At 47.2% G+C, this 11241-nt stretch overlaps 1 protein-coding gene across 1 annotated transcript; it reads right to left on the bottom strand.

Moving 5' to 3' along the window:
* Window positions 1-9255: 9255 nt before the first annotated feature.
* On the bottom strand, window positions 9256-10929 carry THY1 (Thy-1 cell surface antigen). The gene is made up of 3 exons (XM_004385619.1): window positions 10893-10929; window positions 9878-10213; window positions 9256-9368 (listed from the first exon to the last, which is right to left on the bottom strand). The coding sequence occupies exons 1-3, from the start codon at window positions 10927-10929 to the stop codon at window positions 9256-9258; spliced, it is 486 nt and encodes a 161-aa protein (XP_004385676.1).
* Between the last annotated feature and the right edge of the window lie 312 nt (window positions 10930-11241).

Genomic DNA, 11241 nt, shown 5'->3' with positions numbered 1-11241 from the left:
ATTATAAAAAAACAAAAAATAACCAAGTGTTGGTGAGGTTGTAGAGAAATTGAAACCTTTATCCATGCTGGTGAGAATGTGAAATGATGCAACCACTGTGGAAAATAGTTCAACAGTTCCTCAAAAAGTTAAAGACAGAATTACCATATGATCCAGCAATTCTACTCTTAAGTATATACCCAAGAGACTTGAAAGCAGGGATTCAGAGAAATACTTGTATACAAATGTTCATTGCAGTGCTATTCACAATAACCAAAACGTGGAAACAACCCGTGTCTATCAACATGAGAACGGATAAAAAAATTTGGTTTATACATACAATGGAATATTAGTCAACCATAGACAGAAATGAAGTTCTGATACATGCTATGACATAGATAGACCTTGAAAACATTATGCTGAGGGAAATAAGTCAGACACAAAAGGTTATTGTATGATCCCGCTTATATGAAATATCTATAACAGGTAAATGCATAGAGACCAAAGTTTATTAGTGGTTACCAGGGGCTGGGTGTAGGGATGAGGGAGGAGTGAGGAGTTATTGCTTACTGGTTACTGAGTTTCTGTTTGGCGGATGAAAACTTTTGGAAATGGATAGTGGTGATGATAGCCCACCATGGTGAATGTAATTAATGCCACTGAATTGTACACTTAAAAATGGTTAAAATGGCAATTCTTTTTGTAATGTATGTTTTATTGCAATAAAAACAAAACTAGAGAAGTAAAACCCTAAAGGGTGAAGTGGCTAAGGTCACGTAGTCCAGGCTCCCACTGAATTCAGGAAATCACTTCATGGCAAATCCAGCAGATAACCTCCAGCCTTCATCTGACAGGCACACCCTACCTCCATTGCTGGGCAGCTCCAGCCATCAACAGCTCATCCTCGTGTGGAAGCATACTTGGCCTCCATGTTACTCTCCCACTGGTTTTCCTCTGTCCACTTCTGTATGTTCCCCTGCCCCCAAGTGTTCCCTTTGCCAGGCAAAGATGCTCTCCATGAGTCTTCACAGGACAAGAGTCTCCTGGAAGGGTGGGGGCAAGTTCTAGGACTGGAGAGTCTCCTGAGGCTGAGAGCCCTGGGCGGGAAGGCAAGCCCACCTTTCTCTGAAGGCCTCCTGGATTACCAGAAGAGGTCTGGCTTTGGCAGGACTTTCAGAAAGACTTCCAGTTCCAATATTTCCTCATCTGTAAACAAAGAAATTATTTACTTTTAACCTGGATTTCCTTCTTTCTCATGTGAAGACATGCCCTTCACAACACCAAAGCTGCAAATAGAGGAGATTGATATTATGCTCAGGAGGTGGAGGATGTGTCCCACAGATCTTCTGGAAACTAGATTGCTTGGCTAGTGAAAGTCCCTGCATCTCCTTAAGGCAATTCCCTTGCTTTTCGAGGGAGTCCCTACATGTTGGAGAGACCTTAACACTGCAAATATTCCTCTCTCTCAATAGACAGTTCAATCCATAAATGAGGGCATGGAGAGAGGCTTCTGAAGGTAGGGACTTAGACGGCTGAAAGGTGACATGAAAGGAGTGAGGAGGGGTGGGGAGGAGGCTAATAGGATGTGGTGTGGGTCATGTGTACAGGAACCAGAGTTGACCCCAGCACTCTTTATAACTAAGCGACTACAGATATTTCCCGGCTTCCACAAGACCTCCTCACTTGATCAGAGAGGAGCTGATGGCTCTTTTGGCCCCACCTCTGACAACCTGCAGAGCCCCTAGCCTAGACCACAGCCTTTCTGAGTAGGTTTATGTAGTGATGCCCTAATGGCCCTGACTTTAAGTTGTGGGACTCCTTCTCAGGCCCAGGCCTGCTCCCTCTTCTCTCTTCCTGCTTTTCTGTAGTCCCTGGTCCTTTTATGGTCTGTATGTAGCTCCTTCAGTGCACTCTACCAACTCTGTGCCTTAGGCTCTTCTCCCCCAAGCATGGCTTCAGAGGGCAACACAGTCTCCTCAGCACCCTGCTAAGAGTGTGGCTCTGAATGAATCTCTACATGGTGACAAAGACCACATGAGGGGTCACAAAGGTACCAGGCTCTTACACGTCCTCCCATTTGAGGCTTCACACCTGGCTTCCCAGTTCCTTCCAGCAAGACCTCCAACCTTTCACCTTAGTACCCTGAGGGTGGAGCTCACCACGATTCTCTGGCATCTGAACTCCATTCTGACACAGTCTCTTCTCATCAAGATCCCTTTCCTTGAATTTCTTAGCGTCAAATGGAAATGAAAGAACAACATACTAAAACTTATTGGATTCTGTGAAGGCAGTACTCAGAGGGAAACTTACAGTAATAAATGCCTACATGAAAAAAGAAGATCTCAAATCAGCAGCCTAACTCGACAACTTCAGGAACTAGAAAGAGAAGGGCAAACTAAGCCTAAACCTATCATAAGAAAGGAAATAACAAAGATCAGAGCAGAAATAAAAAATCGAATAATAATTGAAAACAGAAAAACAATAGAGTCAACAAAACCAGAAGTTGGTTCTTTGAAAAGATCAGTAAAATTGACAAACTTTTAGCTAGACTGACAAAGAATAAAAGAGAAAAGATACAAATGGCCGAAATAAGAAGTGAAAGAGTAGACATTACAACTGACCCAGTAGAAATAAAAAGAATTGTAACAGAATATTATGAACTGTATGGCAACAAACTGGGTAACCCAGAAGAATGTAAAAATTCTTAGATGCACACGACCTGCCCAAACTGACTCAAGAGGAAATAGAAAGTCTTAACAGACCCACAACAAGTGAAGAGATTGAATCAGTGATCAACCCCCCCACCCCCCCAAAAAAAAAAAGTCCCGGACCAGATGGCTTCACTGGGTGAATTCTACCAAACATTTAGAGAAGAACTGATACCACCAATCCTGTTTAAAATTTTCCGGAAGATAAAGAAGGAATACTTCCTAGTTCATTCTGTGAAGCAAACACCCTGATACCAAAAGCAGACAAAGATACCACAAGAAAACTACAGACCAATATCCCTTATGAATATAGATGAAAAAATCCTCAACACAATACTAGTGAACAGAATCCGACAACATAGTAAAAGAGTCATACACCATAACCAAGTGGGATTTATTCCAGGAAGGCAGAGATAGTTCAACATTAGTGTGGTGCAGTGAATTACTTAATATGGCCCTTCTTGCCATGCATGGAGCCCTGGTGGCACAGTGGCTGCTAAACAAAAGGTAAGCAGTTCGAATCCAACAGCCACTCCTTGGAAACCCTGTGGGACAGTTCTACTCTGTCCTGTAGGGTTGCTATGAATCAGATAACTCAATGGCAACAGGTTTGGTTTCTCGGTTAGCCATGCATGGTCTTGTGACTCCCACAAAATGATTGGGTGGGACTATGCAAATAAGGTGCTGTGGCCCACCAAGGGGATTGCTAATAATGCAAATAAGGTGCATGGCACCCTTGTGGAGGTGGGACCATGCAAATAAGATGAATGAAACCTTAACAAGGGGATTGATCAGTTTTGCCATCCTGCTAGGTTTAAAATGAGCCATCCCAGGGTGGGAAGGGGGGACATCACTACCATCAAGACAGAAGAGCTGAAAGTTAAGTGTGTCCTTTGCTGAGAACTTCCTAAACCCAGGAGACAGAGAGAGAGCTGTAACATGAGAGATGGTGTGAGACGGCAAGAAGCAGCAGCAGAGAAAAAACAGCAGCAGAACCAGGAGACCAATGTGAGATGGTGCAGTGGGCTTCCCAGTACACCAACCGAGGCAGCTACAATGGGTGTGCTGACCCACAGAGTGAAAGTTGAGCACCTTTGGGCAGTAGGCTTGCTGGTGGAGTGCGGTGCCTCTGGGCACTTACTGGCAGAGCTAAAAGAACTTTGTAACAGTTATTGGAGCAGGACAGAGGCCAGGCCAAGGGCTGAGGTCTGAGGGCAAAGAGAGAAGGCCTGTCCTGAGGGGGCCAAGAGGAGCCTGTCCTGAGGGAGCCGAGATGAGTCTGCCTTCAAGGGGCTGCGAGGAGCCTTGCATGGCCGAGAGTTGCTGACAGTGCTGTCCTCCCCTGAGGAAGAGAGATTTTGCCTAATGCTTCCTGATCTTGATCCCGAGTTGTAGCCTGTTGATCCTGATCCCAAGCTGTAACCTGTTACTTCCCTAATAAACCCCATAAACGATTATTATCTGTGAGTTCTGTGCGGCCATTGCAACAGATTCTTTAACCCAGCAGAGAAGTAGAGAATGGTGTGGAAGGGATGGCTGGTGTCAGAATTGGTAAAAGGTTGGAGGGTGGAAGTATGTTTGACTTCCATCTCGTATGAATCAGCCTTGGGATGTTGAGGCTGATAATAATTTCCCTCCCCCCTTGTGAAGTTAGAGGACCTCTGATGTCCACACACCCTTTTTACAATTAGAAAATCAACGTAATACACCACGTCAATAGAACAAAGGAAAAGAGCCATATGATCATCTCTATGAATGCAGAGAAAGCATTTGATAAAATCCAATGGATTTTCTTCATGAAAACCCTCAGGAAGATTCAAATAGAAGGGAAATTCCTCAATATGATTCAGGGCATATATGAAAAGCCAATAGCCAACATTATACTTAATGGAAAAAGACTGAGAGGTTTATCCTTGAAATTAGAAACAAGACAAGGGTGTCTGCTCTCACCATTTCTAGTCAATATTGTATTAGAAGTCCTACCCAGAGCAATAACACAACAAAAAGAAATAAAAGATATACAGACTGGAAAAGAAGAAGTAAAATGATCTCTATTTGCAAATGACATGATCCTATATATAGAAAATCCCAAAGAGTCCGCAAGAAAACTTCTAGAGCTAATAGAGTAATTTAGCAAAGTTGCAGGGTACAAGGTCAACAAACAAGAATCAGGTGGGTTTCTATACACCAGCAATGAGAAATCTGAAAGGAAAATCAGGGAAACGATCCCAATTACAATGGCATCTAAGAGAATAAAATGCCTAGGAATAAATATAACCAGGGATGTGGAGGACTTATATAATAAAAGCTATAAAATACTGCTGGAAGAGATTAAAGAAGACTTAGATAAATGGAAAGATGTTTCATGTTCATGGATGAACATGTTAAGGTGTCAGTACTACCCAAAGCGATTTCTAGATTCAATGCACTCCCGATCAAAATTCCAACAGGCTTCTTTACAGAAACAGAAAAGCCAATCCTCAACTTTATATGGAATGGCAAGAGGCCCCAAATAGCTAAAGCAATATTGAAAGAGAAGAACAAAGTAGGAGGACTCACACTTTCTGATTTTAAAACATACCGTACAGCCAGAGTAATCAAAACAATTTGGTGCTGGTGTAACCATAGACACACAGACAAATGCAACAGAATTGAGAGTTCAGAAACAAACCCACACATGTATGGTCAACTGATTGTTGACAAGGGTGCTAAGTCCTTTCAATGGGGAAAGAAGAGTCCCTTCAATAAATGGTGCTGGGAAAATTCGATTTCCACGTGCAGAAAAATGAAACAAGGTTCATGCCTCACACCATATACAAAAACAGATTCAAAATGAATTAAGGACCTAAATACGCAAAAAACCCCATAAAATCCTTAGAAGAAAAAGCAGGGGCAGCACTGTCAGGCCTAGCTTTTAACAATGGATTTTCTGATATAATAAAAGCCCAAAGAGCAAAAGACAAAATAAATAAATGAGACCTCATAAAAATTAAAAACTTTTGTTCATCAAAAGACTTTACTAAAAAAGTGAAAAGATAAGCTACCAACTGAGAGAATATTTTTGGAAGCAATATACTGACAAGAACCTAATAACCGAGAAATATATGAAACTTCGACAACTTAACAAAAAGACAAACAACTCAATAATACAATGGGCAAAGGACTTGAATAGACATTTCATCAAAGAAGACATTGAAATGGCCACCAAACGCATGAAAAGATGCTCAACGTCATTAGCCATAAGAGAGATGCAAATCAAAACTATAGTAAGATACCATTTCACTCCCACTAGGGTGGCTAAGATAAAAATAAAAAACATAAAATAATAAATATTGGCAAGGATGTGGGAAATTGGAACCATTGCTGGTGAGAATGCAAAATGATACAGCCACTGTGGAAACAGAGAGACGGTTCCTCAGAAAACTAAAAGTAGAACCATGACACAAACCAAACTCATTGCAGCCAAGCGGGACCGACTCACAGCGACCCTATGCGACCGAGTAGAACTGCCCCAAGAGGGTTTCCAAGGAGCGGCTGGTGGATTTGAACTGCTGACCTTTTGGTTAGCAAGCTCTTTAACCACTACACCACCAGGGCTCCAGAACTACCATCCAAACCAAAAAACCAAATCCATTGCCGTTGAGTAGATTCCGACTCACAGCGGCCCTACAGGACAGAGTAGAACTGCCCCATAGGGTTTCCAAGGAGCAGCTGGTGGATTCGAACTGCCGGCCTTTTGGTTGGCAGCCGAACTAACATATGACCGAGCAATTTCACTCTTAGCTATATACTCAAAAAAACTTGAAAGCAGAGACTGAAACAGAGACTTTATACCAATGTTCCTTGCAGCACTATTCATGATAGCCAAAAGGTGGAAACAAAAGGTGGAAAATATCCTCTGAAGTCTTAAAACCAAATAATCGTTCAGCTTAACTAGTAAAGAATGTCTGCCTTGAGCATTATGCTCTTTTAACACCTATCTATAAGGGATCAAACTGACAACAGTAACTTGAAAAATTAGATAGGAGTCTTAGACGCAATGAGTGTATGTTAATGGGGGAGGAACAACTCAGAAAAGGAGGGTGAGAATAGCTGCACAACTGGAAGAATGTAATCAATGTCAACGAAACGTACATGTAGAAATTACTCGAATTGGTGTATGTTTTTGATGTGTATATTCTCAACAACAAAAACAAAATAAATTACTTAAAAAAAAAAAAAAAGACCTCTTTCCTTGCCAGGCTGAGCAGAGCTCCCAGCAGGGCAGACAAGAGGGGTCTTGTGTCAAGGGCATCCTCGCACCCTGCTGAATGACTGGCACCTCGCTCAGTGACAGTCTGACAAGGCAGCGTGTTCTCCTTCTCCACAGGATTTCCCTTCCCTCTTTGGGCATGGTCACTACGGTACCCTGACAAGGCAGAGGCGTAGACGGGAGGTGGCAAGAAGAGTGGGAGCCAGTGGCATAAATTTAGATCTGAGGCCTTTAAGCAAAATGCTCAGAAAGAATCATCCTACCCAGTGTTAAATACCAAATGAGTCAGCCTCTGGGCAGTCACTATCCTCCCCCTCTGAAGTCCCTGGCAAAGCATGAAGGCTATCTCACTAACTCCTACCAGGACCTGGAACTCAGAACCACCCTGTGACCCTGTTCTAGTCCCCAATCCCAGGGTGATCTCAATGCTTATTCAGTTTACTCATTGCTTTCAGGGGAAGGGGTCAGGGATGGGGCTAGTGTTGCCTCCCTCCCACAAGGGAATGGTGGTGATCCCCAGTCCTTTCTTTGGCCATTGCTTTTGGAGTTAAGGAGATGCTCACCCTTACACCTTGCAGATATGGATGCTCTCTCCTGCCCCACCCTCCCCCTGTGCTTCCTCTCTGTGCTCCTGGTACTTGCGCTCGCAGTAGCAGTACGCTGAGGGGGCATTTCCACAGGAAAACCGGGTCTAAGAAGAGAATGCTGCCTCCACAGCTCAGTGCTTGTTAGCACAAAGCCACTTGCACATCCGTGTCAGTGCCATGTGGATCGGCCCACACGTTGGCAGGTGAGTTTGTGGTTCCAGCCAGGTGAGTCAGCAGAGATGGAATATTCATTTATTTGAGCAAACGTGTCATGTTAGTTCTCCTGAAAAGAAGCCCAGCATGCAGCCATAGGTCCTGGGTGGAGGTGGAGGCTGCAGTGCCGCTAACAGTTGGGGAGAAGGCAAAGGGAGAGGAAGAGGTGGTGTCCCCCAACTTCCATGGTGGCAGATTGGACCTCCTGCGCACAGAGACACTGGCGGAGGAAAGGGAGGCAGGCCCGGGCTGATGGAGGCGCAAAGCAGAGATGGAACACGAGGCCGATCCCAGAGGCGCGGTTTTATTGTGCAGTTTTTTCCCCTCAATGAGATGCCATAAGCTGTGGTGGCACTACACACGGTCACAGGACAGGGTAGGGCTGCTGGTGGGAAGCCGGGGGTTGGGAAAAGCCACTTCCCAAGGCGTGTCCCGCCCATGGGTCTCACTCCATGGCCTGCCTCTGGCCTCCAGAGGTCCCTGAGAAGGCAGGCCTGTGGGGCAGGGGACTGTCTGAGGCGCTCAAGCACCAGCCAGCAGGGGCTGGCACTGATGGGGGAGGGAGAAAAGAGCCTCCCAAAGAAATACCTGGGCCCGACTCTGTGGGGCTCTGGGAGTCCAGCCAGCCTGACTCCTTTGCTCCAGGTCAGAGTTCTGGAAGTACTTAGGGAGAGGCTTTTTCTCCTCTGCCACCCTCTCTACTGCTGGTCAGGACAGTAGGCTCTACTGCTGGTCAGGACAGTAGGCTCACATTTCTGGCTTCCTTAGGTAGGGAGGGATGACATACCCTCACCTCTTACCCCTTCAGCCAGCCCCCATCAGCACTGCTCGCAGTGCAGGATCAGCATCCTCACTGGACTGTGCCCCTGGCCCCAGGCCTCTGGGGGATTTCTGTGTGGTCTTAAAGAGGGTCTTTTTTGCTGTGGTTGAGAATGCTTTGGGAGATACTCTGTTCTCTCTCTCACATGATGGCTACAAATGGTTGGCCGGTTCCTCACCTCTGGGGTCTTCAGGTGCCATCCCTGCCTGCTGAGGAATGGTCTCAGCAGAGACCACATCAGTGCCAGCCCCAGACACCCCATCCCCTCCTCATCCGGGTCTCTCCCCGGCCTCTGGTCCCCACTGGGCAAGAATGGTCTCAGGGACTGGTTATCCCTCTATCCCACCCCCTATCTGCTCATTCTCCATTAGTTCCCCAGCCCTGGCTTCCCTTTTCACAAACTCCCGAAGAAAAGGAAGGATAAACTCTAAATAAACCAGACAGAAGCAGCTCTGGAACAAAGAGTACAAAAGACAGCCAGTGGTGTGCGGAGAGGGTGTGAGGGGCTGTGGGGGTTGGGTGGCAGTGGGGGTGGGTAGATAATGGCATGCAGCACTGGGGTTCCTTATGAGAGGTGGGGTCCCCATTCCTCCCCGAGGTGTGTGCGGGACTGGGAGGAGGGGGTCAGCTGACTCAGAGACTAGGGTCTCCGGATTAGGCCTTGTGGCTTCCTGTATCCTCTGTGGGCCCAACCCGTCACAGGGAGATGAAATCCATGGCCTGGAGGAGAGGCAGGGAGAGCAGAAGCAGCAGCAGCCACGAGGTATTCTGGGCCAGCAGGCTTATGCCCTCACACTTGACCAGTTTGTCTGTGGAGAGAGAATTGGGTAGGGGACAGGACAGGAAAGAAGAGAGACCAGCATTTAGGTAGGGATAGCCACAAAGTAAGGTGCATTGCCCTGGTATCAAGATGATCATGGGACCAAGTATCAACAGGACCAACCATCCTTTCTTTGAACACACATCATCTTACTAAATCCTTCCCAGACCTGATCACAAGAAGACTGTGGGGAGGCAGGTATTATGGTCCCTATATCCCAGAAGGGGAGGAGGTGGACTGGGGAGGCTAAGTGACTTGCCTAGAGTCCAGATGGAAGTGCCCACAACACCTCTCTTACTAGAACCTTTGCTCCTCCCCTCCCCATTCACACTAAAGGCAATGGTTCCCCAGGGGACCAGGCAGCAGTTGGGGGAGGGTGAGGGGAGTGGGGCCCCTTTCCCCTCCAGTCCAGCCAGGACGGCCTGCTGGCCTCGCCAGTCTGCTCCTCCCCAGGCTGCCTCCTCCAGCTCACTTGGTTTTGCTGGGTGCTTGCCTCACCTCTGAAGACAGAGATGTTCTTGTTGGAGATGGTGGGAGGCTGGCCAGAGAGGCGGAGCTCACATGTATAGGTGCCCTCATCCTTGCTGGTGAAGCCGTTTAAGTAGAGGACCTTGATGTTGTACTTGCTGGTGAGGTTGGTCCGGGTACGATATGAGTGCTCAGGCACCCCCAAAGTGCCTTCGATCACATGCTTCTTTGTCTCGCGGGTCACACTGAACTCGTACTGGATTGGCAAGGCGGTGGTGTTCTCATGGCGGCAGTCCAGGCGCAGGCTCTGGTTCACCAGGCAGGCAGTCAGGCTTGTCACCTTCTGTCCCCAGGCCACCTGAAAGACTGGCAGCAGCAGCGCCCCCTCCGAGTTGGGAAGAGCCGTTGGAGCACGGGGTCTCCCACCCACATTAAGAGCAGAGATGGGGCCTGGTCAGGGAGGTCACAGGAGTCTGCTCTCTGAGCCCCTCTCCCACCCTAGGGGTCCCCAAGGGCCAGTCCAACTTTCCCACTGAAGACCCCAGCCTCACTCCCTAGTCTGCTTGAGTCCTGGGTGCCACTGGTGTGTTCCAAGGGCAGGAAGTCTTGGGGAGTAGATCCAGGTTCCTGGTTCCCATCTGGAGATTCTAATTCAATGGCAGGAGGCCTGGTGGTGGAGTGGTTAAGAGCTCAGGCTGCTAACCAAAAGATGGGCAGTTCAAATCCACCAGCCGCTCCTTAGAAATCCTGTGGGGCAGTTCTACTCTATCCTACAGGGATGCTATGAGTCGGAATAGACTTGAGGGCAACTTTTTTTTTTTTTTTTTTTAATTCAGTGGCTGGGATGGGCCTCAGGGAGTTGTGTTTCCAAAAACCACCCCAGGCACTCAGAAGATCAGCTAGGTTTGGGGAAATCGCTGATTTAAGGATGAAAAAGAGCCCTCTATACCTCAGTCACCTCCACCTTCTGTGTGGAAGAAGCTAACTTCTCTGAGGGTGAGGAAGCCAGTATGGCTGGACTCCCAGCCCTGACCTTGCCCAGTACCTGTCAGCAGGAGAGCGGCGCTGATGGTGGGGTTCATGGTGCCCGGAGCTCAGCCCTGGATCTAGGGTGAGAACAGGATGGGAATCAGCCAAGAGACAAGGCAGGCATCCCACATTTACTGCCAAGGCTGGGGTCCCTGGGGGACATGCCATAATGCCCATGGGCTGGGCATCCAACCCCCTCTACATCCCTCCTCACTTCTCACTGAATGTGACACTGCCACCTGGCTATGGGGAAATGGCAGGCATATGGGAGAAGTGGAAAGGGAAAATACCTCCTATAATGGCGTGTGTCTGTACCTGGCCATCAGCACCTACTGGCTGGGTGACTTTGAGTAAGTGACTTTATC

Source organism: Trichechus manatus, unplaced genomic scaffold (genome assembly GCF_000243295.1).
Source record: "Trichechus manatus latirostris isolate Lorelei unplaced genomic scaffold, TriManLat1.0 scaffold00143, whole genome shotgun sequence".
Classification (NCBI taxonomy): domain Eukaryota; kingdom Metazoa; phylum Chordata; class Mammalia; order Sirenia; family Trichechidae; genus Trichechus; species Trichechus manatus.
Note: the sequence above shows the minus strand (reverse complement) of the source record. Positions and strands in the feature narration are given on the sequence as shown.